General features: G+C 36.0%; 1 protein-coding gene across 1 annotated transcript; it reads left to right on the forward strand.

The window, feature by feature from the left end:
• Nucleotides 1-18,116: 18,116 nt before the first annotated feature.
• Nucleotides 18,117-25,818, forward strand: LOC140793249 (putative B3 domain-containing protein Os04g0347400). The gene is made up of 4 exons (XM_073144618.1): nucleotides 18,117-18,276; nucleotides 18,365-18,680; nucleotides 25,142-25,290; nucleotides 25,383-25,818. The coding sequence occupies exons 1-4, from the start codon at nucleotides 18,196-18,198 to the stop codon at nucleotides 25,617-25,619; spliced, it is 783 nt and encodes a 260-aa protein (XP_073000719.1). The 5' UTR covers nucleotides 18,117-18,195; the 3' UTR covers nucleotides 25,620-25,818.
• The last annotated feature ends 856 nt before the right edge of the window (nucleotides 25,819-26,674 follow it).

Genomic DNA, 26,674 nt, shown 5'->3' on the forward strand with positions numbered 1-26,674 from the left:
TATGTCGAGCGATCAATCATCTCCAGGCATGCCCTAACTTTCTATCAACTATCCTATCAATCACATTTCACGCTTTCCTTCTAAATGACAGATCATATGCATATATCAAGTACGATAACAAGTCAATGCATAACAGGAATTTAGGTGGGATAGGAATTAAGAGCAAAATGACGTAATGCAAACTCAAACAATGTATCTAACACATGCATACTCATGCTAGTGATCATCTCGGTATAAAATTAGAATAGTATAATCATCTCCAATCATCTCTATATATCACCAATGTACTCATATCCCAGATCAGTCTAATCGAATGCATGATAAAATATGCTTGACTAAAATCATCTCTATATAAAGTCATATAATCATGTTGGAAGCCAAAACATGCATGTACATAATATATAATATAACCTAATTTGAGAAAGGGATCTAGGGGATAAGACTACTCACCCCACTGCAAATACCAAACCACCACTCGTTCACGCTACTACGATAACGATCACGCCTCGATAACTAAGTCCACGGAATCTTGAATAGGGGGGTTGGGATCTGAAATTATTTATAACAAATATGTTAGTCTTTCTATTAATTAAAACTAACCAGACAAAAGAATAGTTTCTTATTATAATTATGTACTCTTCATTTCTATATTTGTTTTTGTTATTTATTAATCATAATTATATTATTTATTTGTGTATTTAGAATATATTTTATCTGTCTATTATTCTCTTTGATAATTAAGAAAATAAAAATTAAGTTACTGCAATTAATTACGTAAGAATATACGTACATAACCCTAAAAATTTCTTAGGATTAAAATAGTAATTTATATTGCAGGCATTTTGCTAAACATGGTATAATTGGAACTATATACTAACTATGATATAATTATATTTAATTTGTATAACTTAATCACATTAAATTAACTAAGCTAAACTAATTGTGCATATATATATATATATAGAAAGAGAAGAGAGAGAGAAAACAAAACAAAAATATAGAAATGCATATAGTGCTGGGCTCAGCCCAGCACCATGCACAGCAAGGCGCTGGGCCGAGCCCAGCACCACTTGCACGATGCAGATAGAGGAGAGAAGGGAAGAAGGAAGAGGAGGAGAGGAAGAAGAAAGAGAAGAAGAAGAAGAAGAAGAAGAAGAAGAAGAAGAAGAAAGAAGAAGGAAAAAGAGGGTTAGGCCATGGGGGAGGGGTGCGGCCGCTGGTGGCCACTCAGCGGCCGGCCTCTCGCCGACAGCTCAATCCTCCGGCGGTTCCGAGAGGAAACCGACAAGGAGAAAAAGAGAAATAGAGAGAGAGAGGTAGAGAGAGAGAGAGGGAGGGAGGGAGAGAGAGAGAGGGAGGCTCACCGGAGCTAGAGGAGGTGGCGGCGGTAGCGGGTAAAGAGAGAGAGAGTGTTTGAGAGAGAGAAAGAGAGAAAGGTCAGAGAGAGCTCGAAAGAGAAAAAGAGAGAGAGAAAGAGAGAGAGAGAGAGAGGAAGAAAAGGGAGAGAGAGAGGCGGTGGGGAGGGAGGCTACGGCGGCGGCGGGGGCCCACCGCGCCAGGTGGCTCGGCCAAGATGGCCGGGCCAGCGCTTGGGGCGCGTGGCGCCCAGCTCTGTTGCCACTGCATGGTTATTACATTTTCTTTCCCCCCTTATAAAATTTTCGACCTCGAAATTTACATACCTCTAAACAATTCTGGATATTTTGATCGTATCTCATCTTCACGTTCCCAAGAAGCCTCTTCTACTGCATGGTTCCTCCACAGGATTTTTACTAAGGGTATAACTTTTATTCTTAGTACTTTATCTCTTCTAGCAAGGACCTTCACAGGCTGCTCTTCATATGATAAATTTTGCTGTAGCTGAACTGGTTCATAATGAATCACATGTGAAGGATCTGATATATATTTCCTTAGTACTGACACGTGGAACACATTATGAATTTGTGCTAAATCAGGGGGTAAAGCTACTCTATAAGCTACAGGCCCCACTCGTCCAAGAATCTCATAAGGTCTTATATACCTAGGACTTAATTTTCCTTTCTTTCCAAAGCGAAACACGCCCTTCCAAGGTGAAACTCTTAAGAACACTTTATCTCCAACCTGAAACTCCAAATCACGCCTTCTATTGTCAGCATAACTTTTCTGTCTACTTTGTGCCACCTTCATATGTTCTCTAATTATCTTTATCTTCTCAACTGTAGCTTGCACTAGTATTAAGTTTTCAACCTTCTTTTCTCCAACTTCTTCCCAATCGATTGGTTACCTGCATTTCCTGCCATATAATGCTTCATAGGGAGGCATACCAATACTAGCATGATAGCTGTTATTATAAGCAAACTCTATCAAGGGTAAGTATTTGTCCTAGCCCAAACCAAAATCAATTACACAAGCTCTCAACATATCCTCTAATGATTGAATAGTACGCTCAGATTGACCGTCTGTCTGAGGATGATAAGCTGTACTAAACTGTAGTTTTGTTCCAAAAGACTGATGAAACTGCTTCCAAAATCTAGACACAAAACGAGGATCTCTATCTGAAGTGATACTAACAGGAATTCCATGGTGAGCAAAAATTTCATCTCTAAACAAGATAGCTAACTTTTCCATTGAATCAGTAGTACTAACTGGTAAAAAATGTGCTGACTTGGTTAATCTATCAATAATCACCCAAATTGCATTCTTCCCTTTCTTTCGTGTCTTTGGTAATCCTGTCACAAAATCCATGTTAATGTGTTCCCATTTCCATTCAGGAATCTGCAAAGGTTGTAGTGCGCCTGCAGGCCTTTGATGCTCAATCTTGATTTGCTGACAAGTCAAACACTTAGCTACAAATTCCCCAATATTTCTTTTCATTCCTTCCCACCAGAATTTCTTCTTCAACTCATGATACATTTTTGTTCCCCCGGGGTGCATAGCATAAGCAGAAGCATGCGTTTCATTTAAAATTTCATTTCTAAGTCCTTCACAATTAGGAACATATAATCTGCCTCTAAAACGCAATATCCTGGTAGAGTCTATAGAGAAATCTGGTTTACTGGAATTCTGCACTTGTTTCACAATTTGCATAGCCTTAATATCAGTCTTCTGAGATGCACTAATTCTATCTATCAATGTAGGTTTGACAGTAAATTGTGCAAGTAAACCAACTCCACCACCCTTGGCCACAATTGGAACTTCTTGCCTTTGTAGATCCTTAAGTATCATAGTTTGTTGGGTAATTAAAAATGCTAGACTCCCAGCTGACTTCCTACTTAAGGCATCTGCAACAACATTTGCTTTACCAGGATGGTAATTTATAGTACAATCATAATCCTTCACTAATTCCAACCATCTTCTTTGCCGCAAATTAAGTTCTTTCTGAGTAAACAAATATTTAAGACTTTTATGATCTGTAAAAATTTCACATTTTTCCCCATATAAATAGTGTCGCCAAATCTTTAAAGCAAACACTACAGCAGCCAATTCCAAATCATGAGTAGGATAATTCTGTTCATAATCTTTTAACTGTCTAGATGCATAAGCCACTACATTACCATTCTGCATTAAAACACAACCTAATCCTTTACGTGAGGCATCACAATACACTTGAAATCCTATTCCACTGGAAGGAATAATCAGAATTGGTGCACGAGTCAATCTTCTTTTTAATTCTTGAAAACTATTTTCACACTCTTCATTCCATTCAAACCTTTGATTCTTCCGAGTCAACCTGGTAAGGGGCATAGCTATTTTTGCATATCCTTCTACAAACCTCCTATAATATCCAGCCAGACCAAGAAAACTACGCACTTCCGTGATATTAGTTAGTTGACTCCATTTCAATACAGCATCTATATTGGATTGATCCACACTGATCCCTTCCTGTGATACAACATGTCCTAGGAAGACTACCTGATCTAGCCAGAACTCACATTTTGAAAATTTGGCAAATAACTTTTTTTCTCTCAAGATCTAGAGAATTAACCTCAAGTGATACTCATGTTCTTCCTCACTAGCTGAATATATTAGTATATCATCAATGAAAACTATTACAAATAGATCCAAATAAGGTTGAAAAAACTCTATTCATCAGATCCATGAAGACAGCTGGAGCATTGGTCAATCCAAATGGCATGACCAAAAACTCATAATGTCCATACCTAGTACGAAAGGCAGTTTTAGAAATATCCTCCTCACGAACTTTTAACTGATGGTAACCAGTCCTCAAGTCTATTTTAGAGAATACTCTAGCTCCCTTTAACTGATCAAACAAATCATCAATGCGAGGTAAAAGATATTTATTTTTTATTGTCACTTGGTTTAGTTGTCTATAGTCTATACACAGCTTGAGTGTCCCATCCTTCTTCTTAACAAAAAGAACAGGTGCTCCCCAAGGAGAGACACTAGGTCTTATGAAGCCTTTCAGTAGTAGTTCTTCCAACTGTACCTTAAGTTCCTTCAATTCTACTGGTGCCATTCTATAGGGAGCTTTAGAAATAAGTGAGGTATCAGGAGCTAGATCAATTGAAAAGTTTACTTCCCTGTCCGGGGGTAATCTGGGGAGATCATCTGGGAAAACATCAGGAAAATATTTAACAACTCGAATATCTTCTAATTTAATCTGTTTATCAGTATCCCCTGACAGACAAGCTAAAACACCTGCACACCCTTTCTTTAGTAACCTATAGGCTTCAAATGCAGAGATTATCTTCATAGGGTTGCTGGATTTATTGCCCTTAATTCTATATTCTGCTCCATCAGCCAAATTCATTACAATTTCCTTTCTATAGCAATCTATGTTGGCATGATATGCAGCTAACCAATCCATCCCCAAGATAACATCAAAATCACGCCTCTAGTGGCAAAAGATCTACTTTGAACTCTCTATCACCAAAACTAACTGTGCAAGATTTATAAGCCGAATCAATAACAACTGTCTCTCCTACTGGTGTGGCAATCAATAGAATATCCTCTAAAGGTTCCATTTGAATATCAGAATGGCAAACAAAAGAACTAGAAATAAAAGAATGTGTGGCACCCGGATCAAACAAAACTCTTGCTGTACGAGAAAATAAATTCAGAGTACCTGTGGCCACATCATTAGATGCCAAAGCATCATGCTCCGTCATTGCGAAGATCCGACCACCTCTAGACTTTCGACCCGACTGAAAGGAAGCTGCCCTGCTAACTCCTCTGCCTCGGCTAGCTGTAGCAGAAACCCCAAGAGGTGCAGTTCTGAAAGATGCTGCAGCGGCGGAAATTGGGGCGGCGGCAGCGTGCGGACAGTCACGACGGATATGACCAGGCTGTCCACACTCAAAGCACAAATGTGGGTTAGGGCAATCTCGAAGATGGTGACCAAACTTCCCACACCCAAAGTAGTGACTTCTCCAAGTAGTCTGACCTCCAGTAGATCCACCCCCTCTACCAATAGAAGGCGGTCCAGTCACACTAACCTGAGACACCGCTTGGCTAAGTCCTCCAGATCCCCGTGAATCAGATCGGTTAGCAGATGAACCAGCGCTAGAATTTCCCCGATAAGGATGGTAAGAAAGGCGACGTTGTGACTGCGAAGGCGATAGGCTCTGGCTAGTAGAAGGAACTCTAGAACTCCCGCCTCACCTAGACTATGCCCCAGATCGCCGAGCTTCCATAACCCTCTTCTCCTGAATCACCCCCTCAAGTGCCATCGCCCTCTCTACTGTATCAACATAAGGGATGAGGCCTGCTGCCTCCAAGCTCTGATGTATAGCATAATTCAGCCCATGCTTGAAGCGTCGAGTTCTGGCTGCTTCATTTGGAACTTGATGGGGTACAAAACGGGCTAAAGCATTAAATTTGACCTCGTACTCTGCCACCGTCATAGGACCCTGACGTAAATGTAGAAATTCTTCTTCCATTTTTTCTTTCCTCCAAGCTGGAAAATGTTTTTGATCAAAGGCATCCAGAAATAACTCCCAAGTGATGACAGCGTCCTCTATCCTTGATTTTATCAGTCTTTCTGTAGCTTTCCACCATTGTTCTGCCTCACCTCGAGCATAAAGGCAGCAAAGGCTACCTTCGCTGATCATTTCATCCTAAAGTATCCAACATTTTCTCTGTCCGATAACCATCCACCGGCCTCCAAAGGGATCAACACCTCCACCGTAAATCGGGGTTCAACCGCATAAACTTATTTAAGGTGATGCCCGCTGTAGGAGGCGGCTCAGAACTTTCTGCTGATATGCCAGCTCCTCTACCTCGTAGGATTTCCTCAATAAGTCTTTCTTGACTGTCCAGAAGGTGCGAAATAGGATCATGCTCCTCTACGGATGGAGGAACTTCTGGAGTCTCAGTAGGGCCTCACCTGTGGAGGTCGCCCTAGACAGTGAACCTCTGCGACGGGGTGGCATCTTTCTGTAGAAATGATCAAATTCATCAACTGATTAGTGATCAAGTAAAATTCTAAAATTTATCTCTTGCGTAACCCTAAGACCGCAGTATTTTCCTAGACTCAAGGTGACAATGTACAAAAGCTCTTGATGATATGCCGAATACTTAACAAACCAGGCTCTGATACCACTCTAAAATGTGACACCCAGATAGAGAGAGGAGACGGCAGGTGGAGATGCAGGAGATGGGGAGTACAGATGGCAGGCGGAGATGCGGGACACACGGGAGACGCGGAGTGGAGACGGCAGGAGGCAGGCGGAGATGCGAGAGGCGGCAGGCGAAGACGCGGTGGCAAACGATCGCCACTGGAGAGAGAGATTAGAGATGGGGGCAAAAAATTTGGAAAGGCAGAGGCGGCTGGAGGAGTGGAGAGTGGAGAGGGTTAGCCGGTTAGGTTACTTTATAGTATATATATATATATTTGAGAGAGAGAGGGTTAGGTTATATATATATTATATATATATAAACGAGTTGGCGGGTTGGCGGGTTGACCCGACCCAACTCGACCCGACCCGTATAATTAAACGGGTCAAACGGGTCAAAATGGGTTAGTTGTATAAACCTGAACACGACCCGTTTATTAAACGGGTAAGGCGGGTTGACCCGTTTATGACCCGAACCCGATTAAATGCAGGGTTATCGTGTCGGGTTATTGGGTCGGGTCAAATTTTGCCTCCCCTAACCTTACAAATAGCATGCCTGATTGTTTATCAATGCAAACTAAGGACTTTAATCGTAAACCCATCACATAAGTCACTATCGCATATCAATACTACCATCTAAACCCTTGACTCTACATCACAACACCACTTTGTGGAAACTCATGAGCCATCACTCATGGATGCTCTCACTCTACATTATCGGGTATGCTAGGTCTATGTTATCCTACCCTTCTCTCTATTATATAATTACCCTAAAAGGTATGACTCTCGTCGATCAATAGTAAATTGCCAATTACTAGATGAAATGGTTGCATGATTGTTTGTGATCAATAGACTAATGTATAAATATAACAAATATCCCCCGCCCCTAACCCTAGCTAGGGAGGCATCACATACTATCGAGACACATATGTCAATCTATTTATAGTCATACATTTGTGCTAGTGGCATGATATTATAAAGAGTAATAAGCATAATAGAACACACATCATTATCATGTATTACGTGCTATCATAAACAATCATGCCTAAGAATATGCAGAGAAATCATGATACGTGTGACCATGCCAAAAAGCAAGTAAAGTTAACATGTACTACTTGCATTATTAATAGTAAATAAAAGCATGCACACATGCTGATATTAATGCGATGATGTCATAAGGGAAGATATTGCATTCTCTATACTACTCCTAGATGATAGAAGTTTTACTTGCCTGACATCCCTTTTATAATACAATTGTAACTATGCCATGGGATCACTCCTCGCATGGTAAGGAATTCACCTTGATAATGAAAATAAATAAATTATGAGCACAACATTCCTTATAATAATTAATTAAATAATCCTGCTAATCTTCACTATAGGCTTGGGTAGATCCATCTAAGAATTCTTATATGTATTAATCAGGTAGAGCTAGTATAGTCGTACTGACGCCTGACACGTAATTAAAAGTAATTTAAAACAATTTATCTCAAATTATCGTGCCACTAATTATTATCGGTTTAAAGTAAACCACAGGCATCATTTAATTAATTCTCTTTGTTATACAAGACAACCTGCTTAATACAATTTCTCTACACTAATCTATATTAATTCTCCAATAGGAGTAATTAATATAGATACACTTAGACAATCAACTCATTTGCTAAATATTGATTTAACCACAATTGTAATCATCCAAGCTAAACTCCAATTAGAGCTAATTCCGTATTGGAAGGGATTAACAATGGCACTCTCAAGCCACAACCTCTCTTAATAATCTTGATTTATAAGAATTATTATAACAAACAAAGTTATCCTCCAAAGATGATTAATATTTAAGGCTCAAAATGATCATTAATTAAAAAGAATAAAATAAAAAAATAAAAAAATTAGAGAACAATAAAAATACCTACCAACCCTAGGCCCAAATCAACTAAGAAAGCCCAACTCGCACGCCTGTTGGGCTGCACCTAACTAAAAATGGAGCTAGGCTGGGCCACACCTAACCCAAGCTCGAGCTAGGCTGGGTTGCACCCAACCCAACCCTAAATGCTCCACCCCTCCTTTCTTCCTCACCTCATCCGAAAGAAGGAAGGAAGGATGGCTGCCAACGATCACTGCCACTTACAGCTAGGCCCAACATGCCAATTAATGTTCCCCCAGCAAAGGAACGCATCCACCCTATGTACTTGGCCGATAGGGAAGCCAACGACCATCCACAGATGAGCAAGAACCCAGTTGGTGGGAGGGGGGGAGTTGTGAGCAAGTAGAAGCTAGCCGAGGGAAATTCCACCCGCTAGAGGCGACCGACTTAGAGAACCACATTTGCCAAGGCCAACAGCCAAGGCGAGGAGCCGCTCGGCAACTCTGTCCATGAGGGCCCAAATGCAGTCACCCCATAAAGACTTCTTGCAAAGAGGAAGCTAACCCTCATGTCGGGTAGCAAAGCCAGCATAGGTGGCCAAAAATAGCCCAAAACCCGCCAAGGGGAGGCTACCATGTCTAGCTTCCACCGGGGGATGAAACGACCCACTAACGGTATGACCTACAAGAGGCCGGTGCAGGGAAGCTAACAAGGCCAAGGCAGCGAGGCATGAGGCCTTTGGCCGATCGATTGGATTCCCTGTGAGACCGAACTTGACTGGTGATTTGAAAATTTATTTAGTTTCAATGTTTCTCACGATGTTGATATTATTAAATGGAAAGATATGAACAATTGAGGGTGGCAGTGCTTTACAAAGGTTATAGCATTATGATATATCTAGTATGATAGGGTAGATGCATTTTTGACTATTAATTTAGTTTGACATTGATCTAAAGGATAAGAATTTTTAAAGCATGTCGATTATGTATTTTTTTATTATGTTGGATTTCATTTAGAAATATGCAAACTCACAACCATTTACAATTATTATGTGGTATTGATGATGTTGTATAATAATTTTGACGATATTAAATTGTTCGGTATATGTGATGGACTTTGTTTGGAGAATATAATAGAATATTAATTTGAAATTTTTGAGGAATTATCATGTATATGTGATTTAATTATTATAAATCAGAAATGAGATATGATGATTCTTAGACAAAGATGTTAAGTTGAGCTACTATGTATATTGATATATTAGTTGTTTCGATAATACTAATTAGTGAGATAACTTGATAGAGTTATTGTTACGATCTGACTACATGGGTTAAGTCGAGTCAAGTCGAGTTGAGTCAAATTAGTTACTTAGCTTTATTTTTCTATTTTGAATTTTAAATAAATCGGATAATCCACATGTGGATCCGATCTGTTAGAGATTTTACTCCTATAAATAGGGTGGACATGAGTTGATAATAATCATCATTGAGATAAATCTGAGTTTAGCCAATTATTATTCTCGTCTTTATCTTTTGACATTAATCGTTGGATTGTCTTTATCTTCATAGATCATAACTGTAGATCTCCTTCAAGCTTTCAAACCCTAGCCACCTCCTACCTCCAGCAGCCACCCTACTGCATGGCCGTCCACCACCACCCTTAGCCGTCCACCACCCTCCGATGACCGCCACAACGTTGGATATTACTATTCTGCCCTCCCTGACAAATCTCCACTATTTTATTTTTATCTTTTCATCCCGACCTCCTATTTAGGTGAAACTAGAGCCATTAGAATTCTACTCACGAAGCTATCCACCTAAATTTTCATAATTATCCAACGGATGAATCGTTCTAGATCTGGTCTGTAACAGTTATGTATAAAGCATATATATGACCCTTTATCGTGACAAATAGATAATTTGGAAGTTGGAGTCATTGTAGGATAGTAATGAAAAGAATACTAAGAACTATTATCATTTATATAAAGTGTATTGAGAGATGTTTAAAGATAATAAACAAATAGTGTGGTATAGAAAGTGACTATATTAGTATCTATATAATCATTGAAAAGTTTTTATATTAAACTATTATCAGAAGTTCTTGACCAGTTTTTTTTTTTTTAGAATGATAATAATGATCTTAATAATTTTAATGATCCACAAATTTGCATTTGAGTTTAAGGTAAGGATATTTATTTAGGAGATGATGATTATAGGATTGACAATTCCATTATAGTTTGTGAAATTTTGATTGTTAACGAATTACAAAGTTGATGATGTGAGTTGATCTAAGGTAAATAAGAAGATACAGTAGCAAGGTTGGATGATCGGTATTTTTGAACGTCTTGTTATCTATTTAAATTAATTGGTTTCAATTGTTTTAGTGGCATATCATAATAGCATCAATGATTCACGAAATTGATCTTAGTAGTGTTATAGTTCAGAGATAGTATTTTTGTGGATTTATCTGAATTATGTGCATGTATTTTTAAGGATTAAGTATGATGGATTAGTAAATACTTGAAACTTTATTAGTTATATAATACTATGTTAGTATTATTAACTATTCTATTATCAAATTATTAAAAAGATTATTGGATTACTTGGTTGAATTCAATAGATAATCGTTGGATCTGAATATCACTGAGTGAAGATGTAGGTGCACATTTAGTAGTGATAGTGATTGGGTAGATAATGATTAAATTGGAACTATGTGGATAGGGGCATAAATGAATTGGACACAGAAAACTAATGGTAGAAAGATCATTACAAATATTTATTCTGTATATTGCTAGAGGATATGAATCTAACCATTCAGGTATTGCTTGTGGGCGATGAAAATAATTTAGGTAATTGGAAGATTGCATAAATTTTATTTGATGATGTAATATAATTACTATTGATAGTTTAAATCAAAGGAGGTGTATGTTATTTTGTAGAGAATATTATGAATACAAATACCATGGATAGATGTAATCTATTATAAATTGGTGAGATATCTCATGTTGATTTAGTTAGTAAATCGTATAATATTTTAAGAATCTGAGCAATGTACCTTCGGATAAGAGAATTTGTGCTAATGTTAGGAGCATAACAATTTTCTAAGTCAAAGATGATAGTAGATGATACACTTAGTTAGAGTCTTTTCTTATTACATTGGTTATTTATTTTTATTAAAAATAAATTTTTTGTAAATCGCGTTCGAACTCTTTTGTGAACACCTGCATTAGGTTCGCAAAAACAGAGAACGCGAAATGCGCGTTCGAACGTTTGCATCACGTTTGTATCGATAGAGAATGTCTTTTCTGCATTCAAATGCGATCGGGAGTCCATTAGAATTAGGGTTAATAATTCTTATTTTGGTTTGTTGGCTAGCCTCTATAAAGGTGTGGATGGCAGCCAAAATTATGATGCTATTGGAATATTGCTTTCTTGTCTCTCTATCTTCTCTCTACCTTAATCTCCCTCCTCCCTCTTCACCAACCTACCACCACTACTATTGGCAAGGTCTCTCCTAATTTCTAATCTCCCTCATTTGTCAAGTCCTCCCTCTTCTTTGGGATCTCGACCACTTCTTCCACTTCGTCTTTATCTTATAAACAATATCAACTATCCACCTTCATCTCCATTGCCTTCCATAACCCTAACATCCACTCCACCCGTCGCCATCACCATCATCCGTACTATATCATATTTTCATCCCAGTTTCAGTTCGAATGTACGAAGGGTGTAAATACAAAAACATATATCAAGGGATGAAGATAAGGTTATATTACTCCTATTCTTGTTCCTATAGGTACACATGACGAAGACATAGAAAATTAGCTTGATCTATCAATTGAGAAACAGGATGAAGATAAGGTTGAAATAAACAAAGATGACTATAGTGTAATATAACCATCAACCAGAGTGAAACTAAATCATCCACTACCATAAGTGATCGGAGACGTGAATGAACCAATGAATACAAAATGACAAATCCAAAGTGAGTTATCATTTACTTTCCATACATCTACTTTTGAACCTAAAAATGTCAAGAAAGTATTGTTAGATAATTTTTAGGTCCATACTATACATGAGGAACTAAAGCAATTTTCTAAAAATGATGTTTGGTATTTAGTTCCTAAACCTAAAAATTTGAACGTATTTAAAATAAAATGGATATATAAGAATAAAAGTGATAAACATGAAAATATAGTTAAAAATAAAGTCAGACTAATAGCACAGGGATACACTCAGGTTGATGGAATATATTTTGATGAGACATTTGCACCTATTACTAGACTAGATTCTATTCATATACTTCTTGTCATTTAAAATTTAAATTGTTTCAAATGAATGTTAAAAGTGATTTTTTTGAATGGTATCTTGAATGAAGATGTATATGTGGAACAACCTAATAGTTTTGAAGATCATAAATTTTCTTCTAATGCGTTCAAATTGAAAAAGGCTCTTTACGGACTAAAACAAGCTCCAAGAGCTTGGTATAAAAAGTTGACCATTTTTTTAGTGGATGTGGGGTTCACTCGAGGGGGAGTGGACAAAACAATGTTCATTAGACGTGAGAATAAGAGTTTAGTTGTGACACAAATATATGTGGATGACATTGTCTTCGGGGCAACGAATCAATCTTTAGTTAAGGAGTTTGCAAATCTCATGCATAGTCATTTTGAGATTAGCATGATGGGTGAATTGTAGAGTTTTTTGGGACTTCAAATTACTCCATTGGAGAGAGGGATTTTTAGTGTTGGCAATTGTGTACAAAATATGATAAGTGTTTTTATACATATATATGAGCATTTATATAAGTTTTTCTATATTTTGTAGAGAATTTGAAAATGAAAGTTTTTACATATTTTGTGATTCTATTATTATTCAGCATGAAATTTCAGTTCCTATAACTTAACAATAAAACAGGATTATAGAGAGAAAGAACTGTATTGTGTAGGAAATGACAAGGGTTATGCTTCATTCTAAAAAGGTTCCTTAAAGGTTTTGGGCTGAAGTGGTCAATACAGCGGTACATGTAATAAATCGTGTTTATCTAAGATCAGGTACAAAAATGACTACATATGAAATCTAGAAAGGTAAGAAACCTATTGTTTAATATTTTTGAGTATTTGGTAGAAAATGCTATAATCTTGCGTAATCGAGAACAGTTGACTAAATTTAACACTAGGAGTAGTGAGGACATCTTCTTAGGGTAGTCTAATAATAGTAGGGCCTATAGAGTATTCAATCTTGATACTTCTACTGTTATGAAATCTGCTAATATTATTATAGATAAAACTACTACTGACAAAACTAAAGTTACTCCTATTCTTAGTCATGTAGGTACACATGACAAAGACATGGAAAATGAGCTTAATCTATCAATTGAGAAATAGGACGAGAACAAGGTTGAAATGAATAAAGATAACTAGAGTGTACTAGAACCATCAGCTAGAGTGAAACTAAATCATCCACTGCCACAAGTGATTGGGGACGTGAATGAACCAATAAAGACAAAACGATAAATCCAAAGTGAGATATCATTTACTTGCTATACATCTACTTTTGAATCTAAAAATATCAAGGAAGCATTGTTAGATAATTTTTGGGTCAAATAATGTTTGTTATTTAGTTCCTAGACCTAAAAATATGAATATAATTGGAACAAAATGGATATATAAGAATAAAATTGATGAACATGGCAATATAGTTAGAAATAAAGCCAGACTAATACCACAGGGATACACTCAGGTTGAGGGAATAGATTTTGATGAGACATTTGCACCTATTGCTAGACGAGTATTTATTCGTATACTTCTTGTCATTGCTTGTCATTTAAAATTTAAATTGTTTCAAAAGAATGTTAAAAGTGTTTTCTTGAAAGGTATATTGAATGAAGATGTATATGTAGAACAACCTAATAGTTTTAAAGATCATAAATTTCATTCTTATGTGTTTAAATTGAAAAAGGCTCTCTACGGACTAAAACAAGCTCCAAGAGCTTGGTATGAGAAGTTGACCACTTTTTTAGAGGATGTGGGGTTCACTCGAGGGAGAGTGGACAAGATATTGTTCATTAGACGTGAAAACAAGAGTTTAGTTGTGACACAAATATATATGGTTGACATTGTCTTTGGGGCAACAAGTCAATCTTTAGTTAAAAAGTTTACAAATCTCATGCATAGTCATTTTGAGATTAGCATGATAGGTGAATTGCAGAGTTTTTTGGGACTTCAAATTACTCAATTGGAGAGAGGGATTTTTATCGCTCAAACTAAGTATGCTAAGAATCTTGTGACTAAATTTGAGTTAGAAAATATAAAACATGCTAGAACTCCTATGAGTATAACTACCAAACTAGAAAAGGACATTTCAGAAAAAAATATTGATCAAACACTATATAGGAGCATGATTGATAGCCTTTTGTACTTAACTACTAGTAGACCAGATATTGCATTTAGTGTGGGTGTGTGTGCTAGGTTTCAGTCTGAACCTAAGGAGACACATTTGTTTGCCATGAAATGTATCATAAAATATGTCAATGATATAGTTGATTTGGATATATGATTTACTTATGACTCGGGTGCTATCATATCGGGATACACAGATTCTAATTGGGCAGGTTCATGTGATGATAGAAAAAGTACCCCAGGTGGCTATTTTTATGTTGGAAATAATTTGGTTGTTTGGCACAGTAAGAAACAGAACTCGATATCTTTATCTACAGTAGAGGCTGAGTACATTGCAGCGGATAGTTGTTGCTCTTAGTTATTGTGGATGAAATAGATGATCAAGGATTATGACATTGAACAAGATACTATGGTGCTTTATTGTGACAATATGAGTGCTATTAATATATTGAAAAATATTGTTCAACACTCACGTACAAAACACATTGATATCTGACATCATTTTATATGAGAGTTAGTCGAGACAAAGTAATAGCGCTGGAACATGTTGAGACAGACAAATAGTTGGGGGATTTGTTTACAAAACCTTTGGATGTACAGAGATTTGAGTATCTTCATACTTCTTTAGGGATTTATACTTTAGACTGATTTCTTTAGGGATTTGAGCATGTTTGGTTTGCGTGTTTTTATTTTTTTTTAGGTTTTTTTATTCTAAATTTTTTTTTTTTGGTTTCTAGTTCTAGATTGTATATAAGTTATTTGTTGAGAATTTTTTTTAAATAAAATGGTGCACTTTTGGATTCAAAAATATATTATTGCCATATAAATATGACATTTTCTTGATTATAAGTTATTATAGTCAATTTTGTCATCTTGTAGTATGTTGTGTCATTTCTGATTTATTCACTCTCTCAACTTATGTAATAATTAAATTAAATTTAATGCACTCATAACGTGTGTATATTCTTGAGTGAGCATGACATCATGAAATATTTTCTTAGATAGCTCACTATTGACTTTGATTTGCACAGTTTGACCTCATACTTAGTATCAGTAATGTGTTCATAAAAGATTAATGAAAAGGGCTACAATGAGTTAGTGTGAAAGTCATCTCGTTTAGAGTCTAGTTTGACTCAGTACATTGCTTAAAATTTTTTTGAAAAAAAAATATATATACATATATATGTTTACACATTGTTCATTATGTACTATAAGAAAATGACTCCTTACTCATGTGTGAAAGCCATCATTGCACCTATATGGTTTTTGTAAAAAAAATACAGAAAAAATTCCTATCAAGTTCTAGAGAATAACTAGTGTGGGAGCTGTGGAGGAAGCTTTGAAGTAGTGAATTGTCGCCGAGCATCCACACCTACGACAATTCCAAGCCATTACATTTATATGCGGTCTCACGGTAGAGCACTACTTCCCGCTTTCTTACTGATCTTAAGAGAATCAATGTCATGGTTGTAGGTGATCGTGATCGAGTATTTCTTACCAGGAGATGTGGTCTCCAGTGCTGCCTTCCTTTTACTAGTGCTTGAGGAATGTCTGGCAAGGAGAGAGGTAGGTGGATTGAGGTAGTATGGAGCTCAGAGGGAGATTGAGGTCCATTAGTGTAGTTGGTTTTAGAGGACTTTGCTTCCTGAAGTTGAGGGGAGATGGTAGGGATATGAAGTTTTGGAGGAGGGGAGTATGCTATGAGGGTGATGGAAGAAATGAAATCTTTTAGGGTTTGTTAAGAGTCTGCTTTGGACGAGCTTGCTATATTGAGTACGCGTGAATGGGAATATTTTGCATGCATGATGAGACTTGTTTGGTTTTGTGAAGTAGATGGGCAACTTTGCCGAGCTACGAAAAAGGAGATGGAGTGGGTTGAGGGCATTGGCATGGGCTAAGGCGTAATAAGCAGGGAGGGATAAGTTGATAGAAGGATTGATTTACCTGGTGTGGTGGCACCCTAGCCTAAATTAGGACGTGGTATAGTAGGGAGTGGTTGTCAATAGGGGAGTTGTCTTTGATGTTTTTGGCGGTGGAGATGATGGATTGTGGAGTTTGGGTGAGCGAGTGATCGACATGTGGAGGCTACATTGGAAAGTGGGATAGGATGTTGCTAGTACTGGGTTCGCAAAGTGACACGTTTAGGATGGAAGGGAGGGGAAGTTACAATTTGCTGCATGCTTGCGATTAATGGAGGTTGGGCTTGCCAACACTGTGATGATCAACAACATAATAGGGGAGCTACTATTGTATAATGAGTTGGTTCTCTTGCCATCCCACTTGAGGTAGTTGGGCTTACGCGAGGTTTAAGCAGCACTGAGGTGCCGGTACTTTGGCTTCAACATGGCAAAAAGCTTGGAGTGTAGGTGATGGGGAAAATCGCAAGTGATATTCATCTCCAATTCACCATAGTGTGCGCACTCTAGCAGCTCATGACCAAGGCAGGCACAGAAAGAGCAGAACCTAGGAAGACACTCATATTTATGGTGATCTCCTGATTTGTTCTGTTTAGCAAAGTGATAGTGAGGGATGAGATGAGAGGCTTTGTAATATCAATCCTAATACGAGTTCGGATGAACCTTGCCCACTTTTTCAACTAGTGTACGAGCAGTGTTTGAGGTGAGATATTTAAGAGGCAGACCATAGAATTTGACCCAAAATTCAACATGCGAGAAGGTTTAAGATTGCACCAACCAATTATTTTGAAAGTAAGCAAGGATAAATAAGTCTCTGTGTTGAATGACTAGGGAAAACAAACCAAGCCTTCCATCTATTAATCTTAAGCTCAAAAGCAATCCAGTAGGCATTCTTACTGTCTTCCGAAAACAGCAAAAAATATACATTTTTCATGCAAATCGAAGAAAAAAAATGCCCTAATTTAATTTGGTACCACACCAAATGACCTGGCTATTTAGGTAAAAGGTATTTAAACATTTTCACGAGTTTTTATTTTCAAACTACCTCTATATTATATTTTATTTATCAAAATAGATCACATCCTAAATATAGTTATCCCAATAGCTGATAAGATCGGCGTTTTCTTTAAAGATAAAATGCTGAATTTATCTAAAAGTAAAATATTAAATTTATTAATATTTTACTCATGGCTGTAATAAAATAACTTGTGTTTAGTACTAAATCTGGAAGAGAGTAGTTTGGTCAAGAACTCAGCATTTCACATCCAAACGCACTCACAACTGACCACTCACAACTCTCCACTCCACAGCTCCACTGCACTGTCCCATATTTGCCACGTGTTCCCCGTTAAAAGGACGCCAAGGTAGTTCCCTTCCAAAGCAAGCAACGACAATGGGATTCGAAACGACGTTTATAAACACCACTCCTCCACAATCAACAGTACTGCGAGTGTAAAAGAAATGGCGACATGCAAGAGGTCTAATGCTTCCAGGAGATCACAGTTCTTTAAGGTCTTGCTACCCCCATGCCTGGAGATGTTGGTACGTACATTGCCATTATGCCTCTCTCTATCTTACTAGCTATATGATTAATGCATGACTTGGGTACGTATGTACTTGTCTTTACCAGCGTATTCCACCTAAGTTTGCTGTGCAACATTTGAACGACAACAATATGCATATCCATGTTCCTCGAAAGGCTACCATACTCAGTCCCCTGGGCAAATTTTGGCATGTCGATCTTCTAAAAGAAGGATCCGATTTGTTCTTCAGAGGTGGATGGAAGGAGTTCGTGAGAGCTCATAGATTGCTTGTGGGTTATTTTTTAGTGTTTCGATATGAAGGTAACTTGGTGTTCTCCATCAAGGTATTTGATTTGAGTGGATGCTGCAAGGAGTACAGAGACGGAGATCTGGAAACGGATTTAAATTGCAGTGTTCCAGCAAGTAAGTCCTTTTCTACTGAAAATTGTTGAAGTAAAATTAAGGCTTCTAACAAAACCTATTTTAAAATAATCTAGCTAACGTAGCTAGTTATCTTTTGTGAATTTTTTTCCCACATAACTTCTAATTGTTCTTTTTCAAATATACAATATTCTCACTGTATACCTGAGGAGGAGGTGCTTTTTACGAATATACCAATAAAAGTGGAGTTGATTTACAAATATCTACATGGAAAAGGTTTTTCATAGTAAATCTAAAATATAGTTGGTTATTTACAGAAGAAATCGTCTCTTTCTTTTGAGTGTTTGTACTGACTTGTCAGATCAACTTTTACCTTACATGTATGTTGCTTCTAAATTCTAATACTTACCTTTATTGTGAAATAATACTTACTTGCCTTAGTTGCTACAAGCATTATCACTCAACAGTTGGTACCCTATAATATTTTAAGTTCTCTTATTCAGTGTTGAGTGAGATGTCACGACCTAACTTAAATGTGATGTGATAAATCATCACTTGGACCTACACAACTAGCCATAGCCATATATATTAGTCACCGTACTCACAAACACTTAACAAACATTCTAAATTAATAACGATGTGATATTATTCCCTGCATTTGTAATACAGAACTTCAAATACACGAGCTTAGAACTCACGTGATCTTGATTAATGCTTGTATATAATATACAGGATAAATCTAATATTTTTACAGATAAAAATAAGATAAATAGAGTTTTGAATTACCACAGGCCGCAATAAGCCCCAAATTACGTATCCATACACCTCATCAAGACAATACCCACACAGGGGTTACAATTTATATAACTTATTTATAATACTCAAACAAATAAAGAAAAATATAATCAAATATTCACCAGCTCCTTCACATACTTGGGGATCATTAACTGATCTGAAAAATATTTTCACCAAAAGTTAGTGAGCATAAAGCCTAGTAAGAATACATCTCTATAGTCTAAAAATAGGATAACGAAGGATGTCACATAATACATATGTGTGCCAACATGATTATAGTAATGCATCCATGCAACATATTCATATCAATAGCTTATATGTATTAAATAAAGAACACATAATATGTATCATTTAAACTATCAAATCATTTATATCAAGCTCACAAATTATTTATATCAAGTTCACACTGAGCCATAGTCATAATTATTATAACATGCTCAAAGAGCTATCCACCACATAATAAATATAGGCTCACACATCATTTCAAACATCGAGGATGGGTAGACAACTAGAGGTGATGTCGCCTATACATGCCTGGCGATGCTACATATGACTAATTGTCTATGGCCACGAGACTAAGGACTCTAGGCATAGGCCCATCATCATCAACATCATCACCGCTCTAGTAAATTATCGCATAGAGCAGAATCATTACTTGTAGCCGAAGTATCGCATAGAGCATAATCATTACTTGTAGCCGAATCATCCAATAGAGCAGAATCATTGCATATAGTGGAAAAGAGCTCACAGCTCAATAGATATCCTAACCCTGCATTATTGGGTATCGCTAGGTCTATGATCCCTAACTCTCAATCATAATTTTCAAATCACCTAGTGTCTAGTCTCAGTACTCGACAGTGTTATGCCTACTCAAACTGGTGCACGCAGTACCTGAAAGTCCCTTTCTGACCTCACGACCTTAGGCATTAGCCAATGTAAATATATATAATAAATATACACTCTACCCCCTAACCCTAGGTTGAGCGGATAAACGGGCACTACCTAGATAAAACTTAACTACAAGTTGATACGTGCAAGTAGTGCAATGATTAATATCATCAATCATAGGACATGCACATCGAAGATATCATAATCAGAAATGCTCTAATAATCCATGAATAATTATTCTGAATAGTGAATAAATATTAACCTATGTATGATATGAATGCGATGAATTTATAAAGTAAAACATTACTTTAATATTACACTATTCCTAGACTACAGAGAATTGACTTGCTTGTCATCTCTTCCAACTTAATCAACTCCATTTGCCTCACGAATCATCCTCACGCGATAATGAATCTACCTTGATAATGAAAATAATATACATAAGCACAAGGCTACCTAAATTAATTAATTAATTAATTCGGATAGCTATTATGGGTTTGAGGTATGTTCACCTAAGAATTCTTATATTTATTAATCAAGTAAAGTTGGTTTATTAATTTTGACAATATGACGCACTATTAAGTGTTATTAAATACAATTGTCATCATGATCATTATTCTCTAATAATTGTTGATTGAAAGTAAATTAAAAATAGACCGCATTTAGTTAACTTACTTATTGAATATTAAAGCATAATTAATATGATTATTATTTCTTAATATTGATTTATAACAATTATTACAACTAATCAAAATTATCCTCTAAAAATGATTAATAATTGAGATTTAGATTGACAAAGATAATTAAATAAAATAAATAAATTATATTAAAATAAGTTAAAGATTAACTAATCTATTTGACCAGCCCAAGGTCCAACGTGATGGGTTGGGCTGTAACTAACCTAGAGTTTGGATCCAAAGCCCAAACTAGCTAAAATTGCCACTTAGGTTAGGCTACAGCGCAACCCACAACAGATATAGGTTGAGCCACAGCCCAACTCATAATAGAATTGGGTTGGGCTGTTTGCAGCCTAACCCAACCAAGGAATTGGGCTAGGCCACAGCTCAACCCACAACTTAGAATAGGCTGCCTGCAGCCCAACCCAACCAAAGAATTGGGCTAGGTTGTCTGCAGCCCAACCCAACCAAGGAATTATCTGACGAAAGAATTTATTCATAACAATTATAGTAGCTATTTAGTGAGAACTCAAAATAACTGACAAAATTAATGATGTAAGGTATAACAAAAGAAAACTTCTTTACCTAACTAGTTTACTTTTAAAAAAAAGAAGTAAGATTACCACTAATGTAATATTCAAAATTAATAATAGTAGTACCAATGGTATAAATGAAACAACTAAGATAACCTAGATTACCAAAAGGAAAGATAACCTGACTTAATGCTACTTAGTTCTTTGTATTAATTATAACAATCAATAGTTAGATAAGAACTACTAAGTCGACTTCATACTAACATAATAGTAATTGCATATTAAAATCTACTAACACAAGTAGATGGGCTACAATAGAACTAGAAACTACATGGGTTGATAGGCCAAAGATGGCCAAACTCACTATCTTTCCAGAACGAAAAGAATAAGTAGTTAGAATAAGTGAAAAAGAATATAAAGGAGAGAGAAAAGACAAACTCATTTGCTAAAAGAGGTGCTCATCGCAGGTCCCACATGGGGTGTTGCTCTAGAGGGTAGATGGAGAGGTGGCAAGGGAGAGAAGGTGGTGGCGACACGATGTGGTCAATGACGACGCTCGACGACGAAGCCGAGAATTGGCGAAGCAATCGAGTCCAATGGTGATCTCGATAGGGTCACCCGATGCTCCGGCAAGGTATAGTTGTCGACCAAATGTTTCGTAGTAGGAAGGGGGAAGCATATGGAGAAACTATAGAAAAAAAGGATTTCGTCATACTAGAAAGAGGGAAAGAGAGAGATGAGAGCAAATCTAGAAATTAATGAGAGAGAAAAGAAGAGAGGGAGGGGGAGAACGTGGGGGAAGTAGGGAAGTGGGGCATGTGCAAGCAAATTATTATTATTTTATTTTGGTACGGAATATTACAACATTAATTATGGGAGTGATTTGAACCTTAAACCAAATTAATTATGTTTTTACCTTATTATCCATTTTAGTTTTTGATGCGAACCGGGTTATATCGGATCACATCAAAGGAAGATTGGGCTCAATGGATTGAGTCTAATTATCTTATTTGATTATTTAGTTTAGTTAGAGTCTTAGCATGTTAGGATTTTATTTAATTAGCTAAATCCAACTCTGTGCAATTTTGGGAAAATATTTCCAGAATATTCTACACATATCTAAATAATATCAAACTAGTATGATAAAGTCACCAACCTCCAGATCTACAACTTTGACATTCATGACTTCTCCCGATTCGAAATCTATCTACAACAAAACGAAGGGTTAATCCGAGAAGATAAGAAAGACTAGTTTAGTTGGTTTGTTAGGGTTTTAATAGGATTTGATAGAGTTGTTTAATTTAGTTGATGAGTTCATAGGGTGAGCCTATATATATATATGTGGAGGAAACCCTAATAGGAGTATAATGATGATGATGATAATGATAGTGGAATTGACTTTGGCCCCATTGGCGCCTTCTCCCTTCTCCTCAAGTCTTTGGTCGGCTTCTTGCAGCCTCTATCTCCCCTCTTCCACAACAACTTCTCCCCTTTCACACCAAGAACTAACCCTAGTATCCATCTAGCCATTGGAGGGCTATCAAATTAGGATCTAAATTTTAGAACTGTTGCGAATCAGATTAGGCCGGTTCGTAACAATTTTCCTTTACAATTTTACTATTTTTTAGTTGTAAATGACTGTAATATCTTTTTACTCATTTAATTGGACCATGTCATCATCTCATTATTTTTGTCCTTTTCTAATTTTACACCCATTAGAAGAGATAGTTCCTAATTTTTTATTAGATAGAAGACATAAGATTTATTTTTTATTCCTCTCGCATAGGAACACAAATATGAATTTTATTCTTCTCCTGTCTGGAATCCAAAACTATGAATTATAAAACTAGTTAGTATGTATAAATATATTATTAATAACTATATTAAGTATTGAGTTTAATAAAATATCTCATATGATCTATAACAGAGTGTATTTTGATTAGTATCTATGGAATCCTAAGTATCTTAGAAATCCATATTTAATAACTATGGAATTTATAATTATTAATAACTATAGAATCTATAATTATTAATAATAGAATTCATAGTCTGTAACTACTGAATCCATAGTTACTAATTATAGAATTCAGAATACTAACTCTAAAATTATATTTGACTATGTATCAAAATATCTGTGGTTGCACAAAAATATTTTAGAATTTTTTGATTATTTGCTATTAAAATTTACACAAATATTTCAGAAATAGATTATATTATTTAATGTCATAAATAAACATTTCAGATGTATATAGATTATTGTTGTTGTACAAAAATATTTTTAAAAAAAATTAAATATATTGTTGTTTTGCACAAATAGTTCACAAAAAACATCAAATTACTCGAAATAGATTTTTTTTTATTGTTAGGGCAATTATGATTTTGTTTAGACTCTCTCTTTCTTGATCTCTTAATAACTTCCATTGTAATTTCTGGACGAAGCCTAGCCATATCATATTGTACAAATGTCATTGGCGTAACACTTTGTAGTCGATTCTCATACTCAAAAAAAATTTCCACAATCCACTCTATAAGAAAGAGCTCATTATTACCTTAAAATCCTTAAGAATTCTGAATCCATCTAAAATGAACATCTGATCCAACTAACCTATTTTTTCTATTCTCTTCCTCTTATTCTAACATGAGTGAACTAATTCATTAACAAAAAACTTAACATTACAGAAAGGGAAACAAAAAAAAAAAAATTAGACATGTGTAAACTTCACGCTCTCTGATTTCTCATTGAAAGAAGGAGAAGCCCCACCTCCACGCACCGGTGCCTCTTCTATTGGCTACAACCAAAGGTGAGTTTTGAAAATAGGAGATCTCTTGGTGGCAAAGAGATTAGATATTTTGGTGACAAGGAGAAGAGCTTTTGGTGGCAAGAAGATTAGAGGAGATCACTTAAGATTTTTGCCACCCGAGGAGAGAGTGAACTAGAGGAAAAATTATTTCTTTTTATTTTACAAATGAGATCTCTTGCATCTAATATACGGAGATATTCTCAAAGTTGGTTGAAGGCTAATTTTGGTATTTACAGAAAATTTTAGGCAAAACAGCAAAGAAAACTTAAAATGGGTAGTAAGGCAATTATAAATCATTTTGGTTTACTGTACAAATCGCCCTTAATTATAATGATTATGATGTGCATGAAAAAACTACAAAGAATTACTATGATGTTACAATATTTTATTACTAAATATGTATAAGATATCATTGCTAATCGAAGAAGTTAGAGAGTTATTTCAGATACTGTACCTTACTAATATTTCAGTCAATGTGGTACTATATTTACTTTTTATCTTATTTTTTATTGTCATAATAATTATTTTAAAAATAATTCATATTTACTTCTCTTCATATATGACATAAAATGCTCTTTTGAGCTTTTTAAATTTCATAATTAATCTTTTAATAATAATAATATGTGAGCTCTACTTAAATTTGAGCTGAAAGATCTTGTAAAATTAATGTTCAAATTAAAAAATTTACAACAGATCACTGGATACGCACCTTTAAACCAAAAGGATCCTATATATATATATAGGAGTACTTTTAAACATTTGCAAATGTAATTGCTTAAGTATATAATGTGTATGTAAATGTAATTCAGCTAAGAAGCAGACCACAGAGCCATCATCCAGTAAGAAAAGGAAGAACGAGACGCCTGCAGAAGAAATTTTTAACCTGCCAAAGAAGTGCAGTAAGACACTACCTCACTTTGTGAAGATGATTAAACCTTACAACCTTAGTAGGTACATGGTGAGTGCTTCATTTGTGCTCCCTAAACATTAACACCATTGATTCATCTACAGATGTAACAATCCCTACTTTTTCTTTTGGCGCCAATGCAGATTGTTCCAGATGATTTCTGCTCGGAGAACGGTCTTTTAACAACTCGGGAGATGATACTAATGAGGGATTCAAAACAAAGATCATGGCCCATACGCTTTGGCGTTAGTGCTACGGGCAACATCTTAGGGAAGGGGTGGATAAAGTTCTGCGCACAGAACAACTTGAAAGGAGGAGAGAGATGCATCTTTGAGCTTGTAGAAGAGAACGTATTGCGCTTCCAGTTGCTTAAAAGTTGAATGCCAGCAAGTAGTCTACCTTATGTTTTGATGATCTACCTAGTTATATATATCTTTTGGTTTTGGTGCTCGAAGCTAGCTAACATTCTCATGTGTGAAAATCTGGCTATTTGCCTATGGATGAGCATACTTGTTGGTCTGAAATGAATTTAGAAGAGAGAAATTTCAGCGAAATCAAAAGCACATATAGAACCTGACAGTGACAACTTGTTCAAATAGTGTGTAGAGGGATTAGTACGCATTTGTTCAGAATTTGGTTTAAGAAAAAAAGTTTTGGTTATATTCTCTCACTTAGTCCCAATTGATTATCTTTCTTAAAAAACAAACACACGAATCATAGTCACAAGTCCTTTAATAACAATGATTACTTTCTATGTATTATGACTCATTTAGTTCTCAAGCTTTCTACATATCGCTCTTTGGGAAAGCAATTTATAAATCACTCTGTGGGAAAGAGATTCATGAGCCACATAACCTTATTTTACAGTTAAATAAATTGCTTTGGAAAAAGTGATTAATCGCTCTCTCGAAAAGTGACTTAACAATTGCTCTCCCAAGAGCGATTGAACTTATACAAAAACTTGGTCATTTTCCCAACTCTTTCTTCCTCTCACAACCGAGCGAGCGACGTGATTCTCTTCCTCATAGTCCCCGTGGGTTGTTGGTCGGTTGTTGACGAGTAATGTGGCATTTTCTTCCTTCTCTCATGGCATTTCCTTCCCTCTCTCTTAGTGTAAGCTCTCTTGCTCTCTCTCTTAGTGAGAGTGGTTTTAGTGCAGGGTTTAAGGTTTCTTCTCTTCTTGATTCAGTTTTGTATACTTGAGAGGAGTTGGTATTGCAAAATTTCTTGTCTTCCGTTCTATTTCATAGATCTATTGGATTGCAATTGATCTTGTTTTGCATTTAACAACACACTTGCATAATACTCTAATATTTCTTGTTCTTTGGCGATTACATATTTAAGTCTCATTTTCAGTTCATTACCCATGTTCTTTGCTTCTAGTTAATATCTAAGGGAAGTAATACTTTAAGAAGTCATTTAATGTGATTCGAAC

The sequence above is a fragment of the Typha latifolia genome, chromosome 8 (genome assembly GCF_019914945.1).
Source record: "Typha latifolia isolate L0001 chromosome 8, TyphaL0001v2, whole genome shotgun sequence".
Lineage (NCBI taxonomy): Eukaryota > Viridiplantae > Streptophyta > Magnoliopsida > Poales > Typhaceae > Typha > Typha latifolia.